This window comes from Pangasianodon hypophthalmus, chromosome 17, assembly GCF_027358585.1.
Source record: "Pangasianodon hypophthalmus isolate fPanHyp1 chromosome 17, fPanHyp1.pri, whole genome shotgun sequence".
NCBI classification, from domain to species: domain Eukaryota; kingdom Metazoa; phylum Chordata; class Actinopteri; order Siluriformes; family Pangasiidae; genus Pangasianodon; species Pangasianodon hypophthalmus.
The window spans coordinates 21,573,604-21,594,094 of NC_069726.1; the positions used below are offsets into that span (position 1 = coordinate 21,573,604).

A 20,491-nucleotide genomic window follows, 5' to 3' on the forward strand; every position below is an offset into this window, starting at 1 on the left:
CTTCTGCGGACCATTATGTAATAGTGTAGGGTGCAAAGAAGGTGGCTAGGAAGCCATTTGAGGTTTGATCTTAAAGGTGGAAACAAACAGAAGGAAACAGAAGGAATATGAGGGGAAAAAAAACATAAGATCAAGCTAAATAGCAATAAAAAAACAATACTCTGAGTAAATAAAAACAAATTAATCTAGATTTATGAGCCAGTTGTGTTGTCCATTTGGCCTATTAGTCAGAGAGAAATCCTTGTCACCCAAGGACAAACAATATGGCCTGGACATTCTCAATTCCAAGAAGGAGGAACCACAGAAAGCTGATCTATTGATGCTTCTATAAAGAAATACAAGAAGCAGGAGGAATACCAGGGTAGGTTATAATGAAGATGGAGCATTTGGGGACGGAACGCTGATCTCATCCTTGGAACGATAAAAATGTTTGTAATGCGCCATCCCCCAAACTCCCAGGTCTCTACTAGGAGGTCCAGGTATGAGGGTGGATACCATCAATCAAAACAGTGAGCTATTTATATAGAATCTCAGAAGCTACAAAGTACCTTCCAGACTTTTAAGCAGGATTTTGCTGTCACAAACAAAAATTGCCCATTGTAAAAGAATCCTTGGTCTTAAAATGTGTGATGTGATGTGTGATGGCCGATTATCACTGTGATTGCAATTGTGACCAAAGTCAGCTGATGACGAAGATCTAGCTGTTAAAGCCACCAATAGGAGGGCAGCATAAGATTACACAAGACTCACAGGACAGCTACAGATACACTACTCGTGATGATTGCACTGAAAAATTATCCTTAATACCTCGAGCACACTTTGAAGAATGTTTCTGTTTGTGTAATTGCATTTTCTCTGGATCATGCTGATTGATCATGTAAGCAGAATGTAGTCATTTTTATTTAATCACAGGTCACATCCTCATTAGAGGATGTTCATCATATAAGCTGACATGGACTGCAGACATTATCAGCCAGTCTGTTATATCTGTAATTCAGCCAAGAAAAAATAAGAAGATATGCTGACATTAACGATTTCTTGAAAACATTTATTGATTTGGTGCGTTGTGTCTAAGAACAATCTTACCTGTGATAAAATCACTGTAATGCACTGCTTCTCATGGATTACTGCTTTATTCTGCAGAGCCTAACTGGACCTCAAGGACCACCTTACTTGTACCTAGGGTAACAGATCTTTATTTCAAATTCATTGTTAGCATAACAGAATTATTGCCAATCTTCTACGGCTGAAAGATGTTAGCTTTTTTCCCTCAGAAACCTGCAGTACTGCCAGGTGTATTTTACGTACTCCCTCTAGAAGGGGATTCAAAGTGTTCTCCATTATGACGGCTCTGTCAATACACACTTAGTAGAAAATTAAGGAAGCTTGCCCTGAAAATGCTCGAAGCACTTAAAATGCTTTAATAAATGCCTTTGAGGGGTGAAATGGCAGCTTAAAACAGAGAATGGACATTATTCCTAGACAAAGTATGCTCTCAATTGTCATATTTACCTATCTTTGGAAAGGGAAAGCAGGATATACAGTATCATTTCCTTAAAAAATAAACGTACATCTGAATATCATACATTATGGTGGTGTATAGGCCTTGGCCCCAATAACGATGCCCGCTTGCTTATAAGTGTGTGTCTGGCACTGAGACTCGCCTATTCATCACAGCCCTGGGCAGCAGGCTTGATATGCTCGTCTCCTCCCCTGGGTTTGGCCAAATGAGCACTAATGGAGGAGGCATTGCTCTGCTGATGGGCCTCTAATGGTGATGGAGGTAGCATGACTGTACCCTTTTCTATGATTCTGTGAGACAATACTGAGCTCGACCTCTATTTAGGAACGAGCACTGCTCGTCTTGGTCAAAAGAATACAATGAGGGAGTTTTGTTTGGTCAAGCTCTTGGCACGCCGTGTGGTTTTCAGTGGTCAGCCATGCATTATTTATATTCATGACATATAGAGAAACAAGCAGTACGAGCCGAATTAGTTGGTAATGGGATCACATTATTCTGGTAAAATGTGTCCTGACGTTCTTCAGTTGAGGAAGAGGGATGGAACACCACTTTTCTAAGGCCTCAGTATACTTAATGTGGGGTTGTGCAATGACGAAGCCACCTTCGCAAACTTACAAGCTTGCATACTCTCTTTGGTTTCATATTGGCCATCGTATATGAGTGCTCCAGCACTGCAGCTGGTGCTATTAACATTTCATCGCAATTTCCATGACTACAGGAAAAAGGTTTGCCTGCTGCAATGTGCCGACAGCATAAATTCCAATCACAGGCTCGGTCATGCAGTGTGTTTGTCCACAGAGTTCGCACAGCTCCCATGTTCATAAGAACGTGAGCGAAGCCTCAGTATATCATCCATTTACACAGCAATTACATCATGTTGCTTGTGGAAGCCAGCCAAATGTCATATCCACATGAAGTGTGCTGAGGCCTGTAACAAGAAGTCCTAATGGAGAACAGTGGTAATGGTACCATGTTTTCCTCCTTCATATCAACGTTCTGTTCATGTTTCTGTTCTAGACTACACCACATCCTTTCATTTTGTTTGCTGCTCAACTGTGTTCACCTGTTCCATGTTACTGATTAGTTTGGCATTTTTTTTTTTTTACCCTGGGTGTGTCATTGTTAGTTGTGACATCTTACCATGCATTATTGTCAGTGTCCAAGCCTTGTTTTCTGTGTATCAAAGTATTATTTTTTTAATTCTGTATTTTCCTGAGATCAAAACACAAGCAGACAGATTATCCATCATCAAAAATGTTACTTGTTACTTAATTCTGCCTGCTTGTGTTTTGACCACATTACAGAAATTTTATTATAATTCTTGGATTTGCTCCAGAGTTTCCACAATTGCTTTATATTTACTCATCGTATGTTACACCTATTTACCTCCTGTCTGACATCCTGGCTGTAATTTCTAGAAAAACAGGATGTTTCAGAAAAAAGTCCTTCATCAGCTCTAACGTACGACTTGTGTCTGACTTTTGATGAAGTCCTGTTTCTCTAGAAACTTTGTGTACTTGCCTATGGTATCTTATGATTCATATTTAATGAAAGAGCCTTAATTAAGGAATGTTTAGATGTAATTACATCCTGGCTCCTATCTGTTGTGGTAGGGATGGGATTTCTTAGATGTGGATTATAAAGGTAGCTTTGTACAGTGGTATAATGTTGCACTGGTGTTTATAAATGAAAGATCATTATATTTAATCCACTTCACTGGGTTCCACATCACTGCAGGAACTCTAACAGTTGAGAGTTTTATCCAAATGCTAATGAATAATGAGCCTATTTAAACTTTACATAATGATATGCCTGCTTACCTCCGTAATCAGCTGTGAGGTGTGAAAAAGAAGAGCCTTTCTCTCTTTATCAGTGCTCAAGTATGGACATGAACTGTCTGGAACAGAGCACAGAGGCTTCAGGAAGACAGCATAGAGTTTTACTCAGGTCTGTCACCTCATCTTACTTCTCCTCCTTCTCCAAATCTTTCATCATCTTCTGTCATTATCATCATTTGTCATCATCATTTTCTTCTTCATATTATCATTCCCTTCATCATCATCATCACTATCATTGGCATCATCATATTTTTCATCTGTCCCTATTCTTCTCCATCATCCTCATTTGTCATCATCACCATTTTCTTCTTCTTATCTTCTTCCTCTCCATGGGGGTCATGCTTGTCATTATCATCATCACCATCATTTTCTTCTTTTCTTCTCTTTCTTTCTTAATATACAGTCAGGTCCATAAGTATTTGGACAATGACAAAATTTTCGTAATTTTGCTTCTGTACACCACCACAATGGATTTGAGATGAAGCAATCAAGATGTGATTGAATCGTAGACTTTCAGCTTTAATTCAAGGGTTATAACAAAAATATTGCATTAACCATTTAGGAATTTCAGCCATTGTTTTTACAGAGTCCCTCCATTTTCACAGGCTCAAAAGTAATTGGACAAAATAACATAATCATAACTATTAGGATTATATTTAATACTTGGATGCAAATCCTTTGCAGTCACCTGAAGTCTGGAACCCATGGAAATGCTGGGTTTCCTTCCTTGAGATGCTCTGGCAGACCTTTAGAAGAAGAAGCCTTTATTTGTCACATATATGGTACAGTACAGTGAAATTCTTTTCTTTGCATATCCCAGCTATCCCGGCCATTTAAGAACATTCCATTTCTTTGCTCTGTACTTTGAAGCACCATCCTATCAGTTTTGCAGCATTTGACAGAACCTATGCAGAGAGTATAGCCCTATATGCTTCAGAATTCATTCTGCTACTTCTATCAAGAGTTACATCATCAATAAACACCAGTGACCCAGTTCCATTAGCAGCCATACATGCCGATGCCATAACACTGCCTCCACATGTTTGGCAGATGATGTGATGGTATGCTTTGAAACATGAGCCCTTCCTTTCCTTTTCCATACTCTTCTCTTCCCATCATTCTGGTACAAGTTAATCTTGCATCAGAACTGGTCAGGCTTTTTTCAGAGGTTTTATAGCAAAGTCTAATCTGGCCTTTCTGTTCTTGAGTGTTACCAGTGGTTTGCATCTTGAGGTAAACCGTCTCTATTTACATTGATGAAGGCGTCTCTTGATTGTAGACTTGATACTTGACAATGATACGTCTAACTCCTCCAGAGTGTTCTTCATTTAGCTAGATGTTGTGAAGGGGTTTTTCTTCACCAAGGAAAGAATTCGGCAATCATCCACTTTAGTTGTCTTCCATGGTCTTCCAGGCCTTTTGGTGTTGCTGAGCTTGCCAGTGCATTCCTTCTTTTTAAGAATGTATTTTTGGTCACGCCTAAAGTTTTTGCTGCCTCTCTGAAAGGTCTGTTTTGTTTTTTCAGCCCAATGATGGCCTCCGTCACTTGCATCGACACCACTTTGGACTGCATATAGAGAGTTCCCATGAACAGCTACCAAATGCAATTTTAACACTTGGAATCAACTCCAGACCTTTTTATCTCCTTAATTTGCCATGAAATAATGAGAAAACAGGCCATGCCTGGCCATGAAACTGCTTATTAGTCAATTGTCCAATTCAAATTGTCCAATTCAAAGTATGCTTCGTCAAATGGCTGTAATTCCTAAATGGTTAATGCAATATTTTTGTTAAACCACTTCAATTAAAACTGAAAGTCTACACTTCAATCACATCCTGATTGCTTCATTTCAAATCCATTGTGGTGGTGTACAGAGACAAAATTATGAAAATTGTCACCATCCAAATACTTATGGACCTGACTGTATTCATCATCATCATTATCTTCTTATTCTTCTTCTTCATTGTACTTTTATCATCATCATCATCACCATTATACGCTTATTATTTAATTTTATTATTAATAGTAATATTTAGCATTATTCGTCATTATTTACTCCTTCTGGTTTTTCTTCATCTTCTCCCATACATGCTACGTCATCATCATAATCAACTTCTTCTTCACCTCCTCCTTCTTCTTCTTCTTATGCCTCCTCCCGTCTTTCTCTCAGTGTATTGTCGAACATAATTTCAATGTGGCTCTAGTTAACCCCTATTGTCCACATGTGGTTTAGGTATTATTATTATTATTATTTGTAGTAGTAGTAGTAGTAGTAGTAGTATGCATTAGTGTCCAGAGTTGTAGCATTACGTAAACCTTACATAAACAAACAAAATAATAATAATAATTCATAACCATGTCTCAACTACGCATTGTTACAATCCACTAATCCCCCATGCTGCTGTCTCTAAAACACACCATCAGCCCACCCCAGAGTGAACTCTGTTAAGGCTGCTGAGTGTGTGTGTGTGTGTGTGATTATTGACATGATGATGATGATGATGCTCATGTTTACACACAGTGAAGAGAAAGACACTAGCTCCACTCTCCACGCCTCAAGAAGCTGCTGATGTATTTTACGTCTCTTGCAGCCTCACTCAGATCTTATTGGTCCATTTCAGCCGGACCAATGAAGAGCCTCCGTGTGCAGGATGTTGGCAGCTTTTTTTTTTTTTTTCTCCCCCATTAGCAGCTCAGAGGAGCTTCTGCACCCAGTGACGTGCCAGTGCAGCCTCCTTTCATTCAACTTTTAATCTGGCGTTGCTTTGCATCACCTAGGCAGAGAGACCTGGAGGACTTCAGTACCGGAGCTGTCCACTCTCCACTCACACTCCACCCTTAGCGTCACGCTCTCTCACTCACACACACACACACCCTTCCACACTTGAAGCAGAGCACTGACATGCCGGGTTGCAGTGCATGAAAAAGGAAGCGACAAAGTGCAAACGGAGTGCAGTTGAGTCTCAACGCAGGTACGTTTCCATCTTCTTGCCCATTTCAACCCGTCGCGCGAGCCACGTTTTTCAATTCAATTTTCATCTATTATTATTATTATTTATTTATTTTCATTTAATGGCCGTGCAGCGGAGTTTCACTTTGTCCCGAGCTCTCGCGCAAACGGGGTTACACGCGTTTTACTGACTACGACGCGCGCGTGGGGTGTATTTGGGTCAGCGCTCGCGCGAGGGTGTGGATACACTTTAGTTCATTCATCAGCTTTATTTGCAAAAAAAAAAAAAGATCAAAATAAAATAAATAAATAAATTTTTAAAAAATCACCCCGAGTTTAACATGCATGTCTTTCTGGGGGGAAAAAAAAGTCGATTGATTGATTTTGATTTGATTTTGATGCACGCGACCATGCAAGGGTCATTTTGAGATCAGTGTGTGTGTGTGTGTGTGTTATATGCATGCGTGTCGTGTGTTAGCAGTAAAATCGGCACTGCGGAGAGTGTATCAGATCAGCCTGCTTTAAAATATTCCTGCATCATCACTGACGTCTTTCAAGAATCTCTACGTGCAGCCTATGGATACATGCATGTGCACTCTCAGAGATAAAATGGTACCAAATGGGACTTTTCCTTGTCGCTGGGGTTGGTACTCTTTTAACCTGGGAAGGGGAAGGTGAGGTACCTTCATCTTAAAAAAAAAAAAAAAAAAGCTTTATAAGGTACATCAGTAGTCCTTAACCCTTTTTCAATTATGTATCTTCATTTAAAATTATTTTTAAAAGTGAAAGGTAAACACTAAAGGTACAAAATATGCAGTCTTTATGGTAAGTGACAAGGAAAAGTACAGTTTGGTACCTTTATTTCCAGGCTGGTTTTTCATAACTTTCTGAGAAGAGCTTTATGCATAAATTACTGCTTTTCCTGTTTCAGTGCCTTTACTACACTCTCAGAAATGAAGGTACCAAACTGTACTTTACCCGATTTGTCTCTATATAATGTATCTTATACCTGGGAAGGTGCATGTGTAGCTTATCTTCTAAGAAGGTGGTCATATATGCATGTAGAATCTCAGAAATAAAATGGTACCAACCTGTACTTTTCCTTGGCACTGGGCTGGTACCATTAAGGTACTCTTTTAACTAGGGAGAGCGCATGTGATATACCTTAATTTTTTTAAATAAAACTTTAAATGGTTCATCAGCGATCCTTGAAGTCCAGTTATTTTTAAGGGTGAAAGAAACATACTATAGGTACAAATATGTAGCCTTAGTGGTACCACCAAAGTGCCATGGAAAAGTACTGCTGGTACCTTTCATAACAACATTCCTGAAGGACACATTTTAGTGCTTTATTCACAAAAGACTGCTTTTCCTGCTTTAGTGCCTCTGTTTCCAAGCCATTAAGCATTACTTACTTTGACTCAAATTTTAACTGAGGAGTCCATTGCACCATCAGAAATAATTGTACCAAACAGTACTTTTCCTCTTTGCTAGGATGGTGCCCTCAAGGGTACCTATTTATACCTTTAGTATGTATCTTTATCCTGTGCATGCAGAAAAGCTTTAAAAGTACATCAGTGATCCTTAATGTCTAATTATATACCTTAAATGATATTTAAAGTGAAAGATACAAAAGATGTACTATTGATGGTACAACCATAGCAACAAGGAAAAGTACAGTATTTCTGTATTTCTGAGAATGTACTGTACATCTTATAGGAGAGGTTCTCACTGAAACCACTGGCAGCCCACAATATATTTCCAGCCAAGTAAAAGATGAGCACTTTAGGAGGCTCAGGTGTTTTACAAAATCAATCGCATCAAAAACGTTAGTTTATTCCGAGCTCCCAAGGACAGAATCTAAGAATCTTTGCCCATTTGCAGTACTGGAAGTCTGAACATGTCTGAATGTCCAGTCTTTACGCTGTAATCATAAAGACTGTCCTGTGCTCATCCCAGGACTCTTATTCACAACCTGTACATACTGAACATCCTGTAAACACACTCAGTTCTGTTTTTCTCTACTCTTCTACACCTGTATACACCAGTAGAGGACAGGTTCCCTTTTGAGTCTTTTCAAGGTTTCTTCCTTGCGTCCTCTCAGGGACTTTTCCCTCAACACTTTCACTTCCGGCTGGTTCATTAGAAATCTAAATCAAAATCTTTGTGACAGTGTTAGAAGTGCTGTACAAATTGAAACTGAATTGCAGTTGTCCTCCAAGGAGCCAATGGTGATTATGGATTTCAATTACTCACTCTAATAACTTTCATTTTCAGCGATACTGTCATGAACACAGAGGCATTTGGATGTAATTGCAAGTAATAACAATCCAGAGTGGCAGGTAGAAGCATAGTCAAAAACAGGCAAAGGTAAAAAAACAAAAACATGCAAACAGTGTGAAAAAGGAAAAAAAAATAGCCCGGATAATGGAAGAAAAAATGAAACCAGGAAGATGAACAGGAAAACAGTTCATTTCAAATCGAAAGAAATGACAAGACTACAGAGTGGACTTTAAGTACATGGAGTAATTAACTGAAAACAGGAAGCAGGTGCGGTTGAGTTCAGGTGAGTTAGAGAGTTGTAATGTCTGGACTGGATTATGAATGGGCGTGGTGGCTCCTGGATTTGTGTTGGAGCTGGATGTGACAAATAAAGTACATACAAGAGGGAAATGCATGAAGGCTGGAGCTCTCAAATTGGTAAATGTGGAACTTTTCTTGGACACATAAAAACAGACAGAATATTGGAGTGCAGTAGGTTAAAGTAATATTCCAGTGTTTTTTTTTTCAATCTTATCTATCATTTCAATCTCTTTCCATTGCTGTAATCTCTTTCCATTGCTGATTTCCTGTACTGGTACTAAGTTAAAACAAAAACAATTTGACTTCAAACTCATTTATAACTGGAAGTCTATAATGGCAGTGGTAATAAATACAGATTTAAAATACGTAACTATGGTATATGAAGCAAATTCATATCTACTTTTAACACTCTCACAATAAAGGTCCTTGGATGAGACAGAGCAGAGAGTCTGAAGTCTAAAGGGACAAATTATGCAGATCTAGAGATTACATTACTTAAATGACTGAAGAATTCTACATTTTTTGCATGTAAGGAATATAACAGAACACCATGAAGTCTTATACCACATCATTATTGGTACCACACATTACCACACATTACCTTATCCTCTTATACCACATCATTTTGCCAATGATTACAAATTTTTATTTATTAAAGAAAAGATGCATCATACTTTTTTATTAGTTTATAGTTACATTTAATGTTGTGCAACATCCATGAGTCATTCTGTCACAATCTGTCTCTCTCTGTCTCTTCCTCTGTCCTGAAGACTTTCCCATGTCAGAAAATGTATGACTAAGACTAAGACTAGTAAGAATACCTCAATATTAGTGTAAGATTATGAGGAATGTAGTTTTCCTTTAAGATATCAATTTTGCTAAAATTGCATGAGCATCTACATTGAAAGCTGCAGCTATTGACCTTTACTTTATTAGATTAATCATTTTCAGTGTATGGTTTTTTTGAGAGCTTGCTCATTTCTGAATGTTCTCTCTGACAGCTTTAAAATTGCTAATCTTTAAGAATCCTAAAACGTCCAAGAACACCGTTTTAAAGTGGAAGTGTGGTTCATCGAGACATCTGTTGGCTCTGCAGTACTCATTAATGTTGGCTGTGTTCCTGTGCCAGTGCATTTGTCCTGTCTTTAATGTGACAGTACTTCTAAGAAATTGTTTTAGAAGACACTTGTCCCACCTTGTATTCAGGCCCATTTAGCACCACCTGTCTTTTGACACTTTGATGATCACTGGGATTCTCCGCCCCTATCTTCAGGGGAAGGGATATGACATCAGTAATTGGTAGGAAGAGAAATATTGGTGGAAAGGGCATGGATACTAAATAATAGTGAGTGAAATACAAAGTACAAAATGTTAACTTGATCGGCTGTGTTTCACAACTTCTTGACACAAGCTGTTCTGTTTTCTGGCTGGCAGAATTCAAATCCCAGCGTGGGGGCTCTTCGTCCCTTTCCTTCAATCTCTATGGGCATTTACATTCAAATTCCTGCATGTCCCTGAAAAAGTCCCACTTTCCCTGTGAACTTTCCCTGTGAAATCTCATCTAAATGGTGGAGACATTTATTATTTGTGGTTGTTACAGAACTGATTTGCTCATAAATTCTACACAAAGATAACACTATATATTTTATAGAAATGCTGCTCCTGTGTCTCTCTTCGTCCTTGTCATTGTTTTTGTTTTGCCGAGTGGGTTGGGCGACTGTTTGTGATTCTGTGGGCGCACGGGCAGAAGGTGGCCTTAGTGAACTCGTTAGCGAGATTAGTTCCAGGGCTTTTGGTCCGTGTGCTGCGGAGACTTGAATCAATGGTGAGCCGTTCCCATGGAGAGAATAAAAGCTTTGTAGCTGCCTCATTTACAGAGGCTGTCCCTACAGGAGTGAGGAATGAAAGGCAGAGCTGGTTGGGATTCCAGTCAGTACTGAGCAGCAGGGGAAAAGCAGACCTGCGCAAGATAAAATTACAATGACGACAGTGTGGGGGAAAAAAGTTTTTAATACAGTCAGGTCGAATGCTAATCACGACTACAAATTGGCCAACCTGGTCTCATGAGAAATTCATACAAATTTGAATAAGTGGTAGCAATGTGGTTGGATTTTGTTTAATTTCATATGTATGACGTCACTGAAAAGGTACTAACACTAACCCTGCCCCTCATCTTAAATATAACCATATAGATATGAGGTGTGTAGGTGTTTTTTTTATCTATTAAAGATACATTTAAAAGCAGACAATGTTGCAGTACAACAGAGTTTAGAGTTATTTTGATGATAAAATGTCATCCATTATTGTGAAAACATTCCTACGTTAATAGAAAAAATCTTTGAGAAGTAGGTGGCCACGCCTCCTTCACTGGAAGTGACAGACACAGAGGCCACACCTCATTCACTGGGACTAACAAGCAAGAAGCCACTCCTCTTTCATGTGGAGTAACAGGAACAGGGGGCACGTCTCCTCCATTGTAACTAACAGGAACAGGGGCCACACCTCCTGCATTGTAACTAACATGCACAAAGGCCACGCCTCCTTGAGTGGAACTAATAGTCAGAGAAATTATGCCTCCTCAGTTGGAGCTAACAGGCTTGAGCTCCATGCTTCCTTGACTGGAACTATCAGGCACAGAAACCACTTTGCATCTACTGCAACTAACAGACACAGAAGCCATGCCTCCTCCACTGGAACTAATAAGCATGGGCGCCATGCCTCCTTGGTTGGCTCTAACAAGCACAGAGGCCACACCTCCTCTACTGGAACTAACGGTCATAGTAACCACGCCTCCTCCATTGGAACTTACAGGCATGGGTTCTACACCTCCTTTTTGGAGCTAACAGACAAACACAAAGGTCATGCCTCCTTCACTGGAACTGACAGACACAGAGGCGACACCTCCTTCTTTGGACTAGACACAGGCATGGAGAGAAAGAGAGAAACTGCTTCTGCCAAAGAAAAAATAATTTGATCATGTTTCTAAAATAAAAGACTACATTAGTAATAAAAGCAGACATTACTGGTACAGTGACTCCTGCATCGATTCAGTGTGCCAACGTTTAGCTGATACATGCTGTTCTAATCCAGTTTAGCTATATTATAAATTTTAAGGCCAGTGCACTGATTTCCATAATTGAGTTATCAGGAAAGTTTCTCTCCTTCTATGACCTTTCAGTATTAGCCATTATTAATGCTGAATAATGCTTGTTTTCATGGAAAGGAATCTGAGGCGTGTATTTAATTTGACTCCAGACATACGAGCGGATGCACAGCTGAATCACTGAGGAAACAACAGCAGTCACTCATGTCAAGCTTCGCTTCAAGGTTGTCATCTCTGTTACCCTCCTCTGCAATGCTTTTTTTAATCTGGAGGCGTTTAAATTTTCAGAGCGCTTTGGTTGATCCCAGAGCTGTCTGTCTGACACAGGGGCTGAGGGGAAAATGAATAATTTATCACGTTTTCTTGTTAAAGAATTAGTTAAGTAAAAAAAAAAAAAATCTCACAAATGTAGTTGATCAGCCAAGACATGTTTAATGCGTAATACTTGCTTGTTTAGCTTTGTACTGGACCTATGGGGCAAGTGTAGCTAAGAAATGATGGAAATGTTTTCCATTAATACATGCCCATTTTCATTTATTTGTTTCACATAACATCAAGCTATTAATGTACAAATTTAGGAAAGTGGTTTGCAATTTCCAAAGTGAATGAAAACTTGGATAAGCATTGTTTCTAATTGGGGGCGGGGCTAATATTCTGAGTTTCGCATGGCGGTATTGTGAATCTTAGAGTTAATTATGCAAAATGCATAATTAATATATACTGTATTTAGAAACAGTTGTAAACATTACAGAATGAGGCTCTAAGTTCATGGCAAATGTTTAAATGTACAGTAAATGCAAACATGTGTATGCTGAAAAACCAAACAGCTATAAACTACCAAGCATGCTCACAGCAAGCTAAAGTAACTGCTACAAAACTCCATAAAAGGCAAAGCTCAGAGAGAGCTGAAAAAGGACAAAATGGCGACTAAATGGAGAAAGTGTGCTTCCTAAGTGCTGTGTGTACTAAATCTTCCGGTAATGCAGCTCAGCCATTGCAGTGCGTCAGCTACCAGAGACAGACAGTAACACTTCCTCCTGTTGCAGAGTGCCATTACTTTGTCCAAATTGTATGGCAAGTCTTATTTGTCTTCATTTATGGATTTGTTTTGGATCACTTTCTTTTAAGTCATTAATATAATAGCTGAGCTTCATTAAATTCACGTGTAAATTACAGTAGCTCATTGCTAGTTGCATAATTTGAAGCCGATTAATCGAGGTTCACATTAGTGAGTCTCCTTATATGTAATTTACACAAACTCAGGAGCGAAATGTAGGATAGGGAAGGGGTCAGAAATGTAGGATACGTTTTTACAACTAATTGGATTTTCATGAGAACCTCATTTCTTGTGCAAATGCTCCTGCAAATGATTTACGAATAAATTGATTCGTATCTAGTTTGGTAAATGTGGCCGTGAAAAAGCGTGACCCATCCCTGCATGCTTATCATAATATACCTCAAGTGAATAATATGAATCTCTGATCAGAAGCTATTTAAAGGCATGAAACTCTCAGATCCATCTCCGTTTCCACCGAGGAAGCAGCGTTTTGTTTACAAATGCATGTTATTCAATCCTCTTTATCAGTTTTCCTGATAGTGCTGATGGATACACTGGTATAAAAGTTTCCAGAGAAAGAGAAATAATTAGATCTGCCGTTTAAATTTCATAGCTCAGATCCAGAATGTTCACTTCTGTCTGCCAGGAAAGAATCTTAAGAAGCAAGGGAAGCTGGAACATTTAGATAGAGACAGGACATTAGGTTATAATTTCAGGAATTACACTCTGGAATGAAATTAGACTTCCTGATTTTTTTTTAATCCTTAGTCCACACCACCACACCACTTGTCAGGGAACATAAGTCTCTTCTCAGATCATTCATGAGTACAAGTATGATGTCATATATTATTGGAGATAGTTAGGCTGTTTACATTTTGAGAGCTAATCCCTATTTTCAAACTTTCTCTTCCAAAATGTTAACATACTTGTGATTTTATGCTCACTATGATCACAGCATGCATTTCACCCACTTTTTTTTTTTAAATTGTTGTCATTGTTGTTATTCTCATTTTCTCTGTTTTCTTTTTACATTCATTTAAATTCAAATTCAAAATTTATTAGTCACATGCATAACCATACACAGTACGTCTTGCAGTGAAATGCTTTATATAACTGTTATGACATAAAATAAGAAAATATAGAAAAATATTAAATATAAAGAAAAATATATGAAGGGATTAAAAAACCTTATTTATAATAAAGTAAATGTATAATTTATAAATTAAATTATAATTTATAATTTGTTTATAGTTGTTCTTGTCATTGTTAGTCATTTTCCTTTCTGTTTTTATTTTTTATTAGATTTTTTTGTCATGTTTGTTAGTCATTTTCTCTTCTATGCTTTCTTTAAATCATTTTTTATTGTTGTCATTGTTGTTATTGTTATTTTGTCTTCTATGGTTATATTGTTGTGATTGTTGTTATTGTCATTTTCTTTTATGATGTTTCCTATTGTTGTTGTTTGTTGTCATTGTTATTGTATGTTTTTGTTTCTGTTTTTTATTGTTGTTGTCATTGTTGATATTGTCATTTTCTCTTCTATGTTGCGCCATTGTTTTGTTGTTATTGTTGTCATTTTCTAGTCTGTTTTTATTTTTTATTATTTTTATTGTTGCCATTGTTGTTATTGTTATTTTGACTTCTATGTTTTTATTATTGTTGTCATTGTCGTTATTGTCATTTTTCCTTTTGTGTTGTTTTATTGTTGTTAATAATTTTCTCTTCTGTTTTTTAATAATTTTATTGTTGTTGTTGTCATTGTCGTTATTATAATTTTATCTTCTGTTGTAGTTGTTGTTGTTGTTGTTATAGATGTCTTGATTTTCCTGATGTCCAGACAACATCTCATAGTTGCAAGTGTAATGTTGTGATTATGTCTTCCATGACATGAATCCAGATTTTTCAATTCAGGGCATTACATCCACACAGCAATGTCCATTTGCAGTTTGATCTAAAGCAAATATATTAATTCAGAAGCTTCAGCTCAAACCATCTCCCTCTGTGTTGTCTGAAAGCCAGACATCTGGATATTTTGAGGTTGAGGATTAGTTACTGCAGTGAGCTGTCTGTCACTGACTCACACACAGCCTTGAAGTTTCTGACTGCTTTCCCACCTTTGCTGGTAATTAAAGTTGCTCCACACGACTCCATCCTCAGGGAGAAAGCTGATATAGCAGTGCTGACCAGCATGATGATAGAGGACAGCTGTCTGGAAAAATGAGCCGAACAACTTGAGGACTGTGAGTGAAAAAAACAGCAGCAAAATAACAACAAATATTATTTTTGATATTTTTATTTATCAAGGGTGATTGCCACCACACAGCTGAGGATCCCAGGTTCGATCTTGAGTTCGGATTACTGTCTGTGTAGAGTTTTACATTTTCCTTGTGTTTGCGTGGGCTTCCTCCTGGTTGGACTCCTACCTTGCTCCGAGTGTTCCTGTGATTGACATTGGATCCCATTGGACTCTGACCAGGATAAAGTTCCTAGAAGAAGATGAATAAATGAATGGATTGTAATTGTTGGTACAAATGCTGTAGTATCAGAGGAATAAAACACTTCAGGACAAGCTGTTATAAGAAAATAATCAACCTTACGGAGGTAAGAGTAACTCTGCTTCATCACACCACTATAACATCAGAAGTCCAAATCCAGATGTGGTGTTTTATTCCTTACTTAAGTGCTATCATCCAGAAGGGTAAATACCAGTCTCCAATATATGGAAGCATGATCTCGTGAAACTCTCATAAGATTTGTAAAGTATCTGTAAGTAGTTACTTGTAGCTTGCAGTAAATGTCAGTGTTAAATTGGTGTTTCTCGGCATTGCAGGATAAAGGACAGGATTTTCCAGGCATCCATAGCCTGCAATACATTAGAAACAGTTATCTGTTGAAATATGGGCTTAAAACGTTCAAAATCCTTTAAAGTGTCTACTGTAATTCGAGTCAAGTTGAATAAATTGAATTCTAATTTGTGCTTGAGAGAAAAGATTTCAGTTTCCTCTAGTCTCAGCCTCAACCTAATTCCAGAGTCATACAGTACCATTTTGTTGCTTGGGTTCTGTAGTATGTATAGCAGAAAATCCTCCTGTAAATCCTTGTTAATTCTGCTTTTGTTAGTGAGTTATGTCCAAAGAAAAAGTCTGTAGTTGTTGGTAGTTGTTTTAATTTCAAGATTTCATGTCTGTATTTTGTAGCACCGCCGTGCAAAACTACAATCTGTGGCTGCTTGTTTTGAAAGTAGGTGACTCTTGGTTATATTCTTGCCCATGAGAAATTTGGTACATGAGATTACACTTCCTATTATTGTGATTATTAGTATTAACAGTCAAGTTGATTTAGGTGTGGTCCTGCTGCACTTTATGGTGCTTGTTCAGTATTTTATTTCGCTTGTCAGTATTTTATACATACCTGTATGTTCCTGATTCTGAAAAGATCATCCATGGAAACTAATTCCTTCACCTAGTTAAACCCATTCTACCATCAGCCAGATGATAATAATGAGTGAAGTCTCAAATCACTATTGCGGTTCTTGTTTTCAGCCTTATTAATTAATTCCACACTCATCTTACAGATGCTAATTCCTAAGCCACCAACACTGTCCTTTCTTTTCCAGACATGATTGATGAGCTGACATTTATTTCTGCTTGCCTATTGGAGTATGCTAATCCACCTCATGTACTTCATATGGTGGATTAGCATACTCCACCACAAGAAGTACATGAGGTGGATTAGCATACTCCAACAGGCAAGCAGAAAAAAACTGTCAGCTCATGTGCTTCATGTGTCTCATGTTCACCAATGTGTTAGTCTCTTGTACAGCCTTGAAATATTACAAGCCATTTCTGCATTTTCTGTATTGATTGATGTTCATCAATTCAGTTTGTAATGAAGCAGCTAATGCTGATCATCTGTTGAAAGACAACGCCATAGCTCTTTATTTCGCAGGCCAGTTTCTACTACAACTATTTCTATGCTGCTGCAAGCATAATTCAGTGGTATAATGAACTTGGCATATTGGTAATTTGCAACTTTTCTGTTTTTCTCACTGGTTAGAAATGATAGCAAATTGTTAGGGACCCTAAGCGACATTCTACTTGCCCAATCATATTATTAAGTAATGCAAGAATACAGGAAATAATGCTTAATTATGTTTGATAAAGAATAAAGATTAATAAAGTAATGTAATAATAGAATAATAGAATTCCACTAGTATCAAAACTGAATGTTGAATTAATGACTGTCCAAATCGTCGCTTTTGAAAATCAGGACATGATTAATTTGTTACAGTCAATGCACAAAAATATATATTTCCCTGTTCGAACAAAATACAGTGACACAATTAACCATTAGGCTACTGTTTTTCTAGATGAGTATAAACTAGCTAGCCTCAAGAAACTATCTAGTTAGAAAGAGAACAGAAAAACTAATTAGTGGTTTGTACCCATTTTTCCTCTCCAGCCTTATTCTATCTTTCAACAACAACCTTAACCAGGATAAAATGGGTATTGAAGATGAATGAACAAATGAATGAATGAATGAATGAATGAATGAATCAGTCTCAAAATTTTACTTTGAGGTCAGAAAAAACTGAAAGAAAAAAATAATTTCACATCAAAGTTGTTGAGTCGTGTCCGCCCTTATAGCTTGATATTTTATTATCTCTCGCTCTCTCTCTCACTCTCTCTCTGTGTTGTAGCCATGGGCGTACTGATGTCCAAGAAGCAGCAGGTGGAGAAGGTTCAGAAATGCAATGCGGTGGTCTCAGCATTTCGCGATGGTCTGAAGAACCAGTCGAGTGTCCCTCAGGCTCAAAACAACTCCGAGAGCAAAGATGAGGCTCCGAACCAGCCAGAGTCTGATGAGTCTGGACGAAAAGAGGAGGACGGGAAACCGGGGCCATCCACTGCTCCACCCAAAGAGGAGAACAAAGCCAATCAGGAGGCCTGGGGCCGCTTACGGGATGGGAAAGGAGTAGAGCCTGAGGAGTTAAATAAAGTGCATCAGCTCACGCCACCAGCGTTTATAAGGCCGAAGAGGCAGCCGAATGACGATCAGCCCATACAGATCGAGCTCGGTCAGAGAGAGCAGGTAGGACTGTACAAATGAAAGCATTTTAGATCAACATAACATCTCTGGATCATTTTACACAAGCTTGGGTGCAGTCTATAAGGCCATATGGCTTCAGTTCATGGATGAATAAACAACATAAACTAGACTTACTATAAATATTTTCTCAGTGTAAAACCTCATTATGTTAAAGTTTGTATTAGACAGAAAACAAGCCTGTTTGTTGCTGTGTTGCACTCATTAGAATGATAGAAAAAAAACAGCTTTGCTAGATAACCAAGACTTTTTAAACAGAGAACTCTATTGACAACTTTGCATTTGGACATATTTTGATAATAACCCACAGTTCCTACAATATCACAACCCAAACAAAGGCACTATCGATATGGAAGGGGTACCATGGCAACAATCACAGATTTCCTCTCGTCCTTTTCACACAAAACACTCCTGTCAGACTCGTGCCTCTCTTAACCTGCGTAAATGTCATCTAGTCCACAAAGTCCACAGCCGAGGTATCTGACAAGAGCTGGTGATTCATATCACACCTTTACAAATGAGACCTCTCTTTCTCCTCACACTCAGCTGTCACTGCTCAAAGGCACAAAACGTCCATCAGACCTTTATTCTAACATCAACCGTAAACAGCAGTGTGTGTTTGTGTGTGTGAGTCCTTTCTTAAGACAGATGTAGACTCACTTTATTTCTGTGTACAAAGGGAAGATTGACTGTTGCACCAGCCTCGTTATTTACAACACGGCTCTATGGCTTAAACTATGTATTGGGGAAAAGTGTCTGTTAGGTCTAGTGAAGGAGGCGTGGCCTCTGTGTGTCAGTCACTATGAAGGAGGCATGGCCTATTTGCCTGTCAGTCATTATGAAAGAGGCATGGCCTATTTGGTGGCCTCTGTGTCTGGCAGTCTTTGTGAAGGTGGTGTAGCCTTATTTGCCTGTCAGCCACTTTAAATGAGGTGTAGCCTATGTGTCTTACAGTCACTGTGAAGGAGGCGTGGCCTGTGTGTCTGTCAGTCATTGTGAAGGAGGTGTGGCCTCTGATAAACTGGCCAATTAGTGCAAGTACAAAGTAGGTTTTCCAAATTTATACAATTAAAACAATAAAGTATAGCACATCTATCTATCTATCTATCTATCTATCTATCTATCCAATAAACTCATTATACTGATACACTGTACAATGATTTTGTACTGTGGGTGAAATGCTGAGGCTGGAGATCAATCCTGGAAGTCAGTGTGTGTGTGTATGTGTGTGTGTGTGTGTGTGTGTGTGTGTGTGTGTGTGCATGCTTACTTATAATTCTTCAATCTTTGTGAATTAGGAATGTTGATTCTGGCTCAGTTTTAAAGGGGAACTTCTCCCAGGCGCCATAAGCAGAGGGAGCCACTGTTTGTGTGACTGCGTTGGCGCATTTGGCACCAGGCCGGTGGTGGGCGGGTTGTCAAGGGGTCCAAATTGGGCGAGAAAGCTGAAAGCTGAAGAGAGGAGACAAATTCTGTTAGCGTCCAGTTCCGAGCTGATTAATTCAGCTGATTAAGGCTGACAGCAGCAGGGTCACCGGTTCCACAGTGGCGGATGAGAACTCTCCACAGTGTGGCTTTGTTTACCGAGCCGCTCTCTCAGTGGAGAACCAGAAGAGGAGAGTGGTGGGAGAGGCACCTCTCACTTAGCGAATGTTTGCTGTGAGGGTTTTGTGAAGCCTGTGATAAAGGTGTTGAGCACTCAGTTGGAGAGCTGGAAGCGAATGGATTCGTTATAAAACAGATTGCAAAAGGATAGAATTACAGTCACTAAATGTTTAGTGTAATAGCAGGAATATTAGCATTGGTGTGAAACAACAGGAAAGCATGGAAACTAACTGTTTTTGAAATCTAGATATGACAGTTTGGTAAATAAAATTCAGCTGCTAAAGCTGTCTAGGTTTAGAAGATTTACAAATCAATATTTAGTAAATATTTGGAAAAGTAGTTACTTTGGCTCCACTTCACATTAAGTGTCTCTAATTCCTGTGTAATTACACAAGAGCTACATAGGCAAGTGTTAGAATACTTAGTTACAGCTTTACAACAAGGAAATTAACAAAACAAATTACCTAAAGATCACCAGGAAAGTGTAAATGGAGGAAGCAGATGACTAAAAAGAACAAAGTTGTGGTGATGACTTTCTAATTAGCAAACATGTTTTATGCTACGTTGATTCTTACACTTGCATGCTGCACTGGAAGCTAACAGGAAGCCATAATGAGACTTAACATTGTAATATTTTAAGGTAAAAACATCATCATCTGGCACAAGGGAATGTCTGTTCGCATCTCCTATCTGGCCTACGACTTTGCCAGGATGTTTCCTTTCACC

General features: G+C 38.5%; 1 protein-coding gene across 2 annotated transcripts in view; it reads left to right on the forward strand.

Moving 5' to 3' along the window:
* Positions 1-6,045: 6,045 nt before the first annotated feature.
* The window catches only part of phf24 (PHD finger protein 24), a 31,054-nt gene continuing 16,608 nt past the window's right edge, over positions 6,046-20,491 (forward strand). For both annotated transcript variants that reach the window (XM_026942484.3, XM_026942486.3), the window contains exons 1-2: positions 6,046-6,333; positions 17,754-18,145. In XM_026942484.3, coding sequence (XP_026798285.2) covers positions 17,756-18,145 — 390 coding nt within the window. In that variant the 5' untranslated portion in view covers positions 6,046-6,333; positions 17,754-17,755. The remainder of the gene's footprint in view (positions 6,334-17,753; positions 18,146-20,491) is intronic.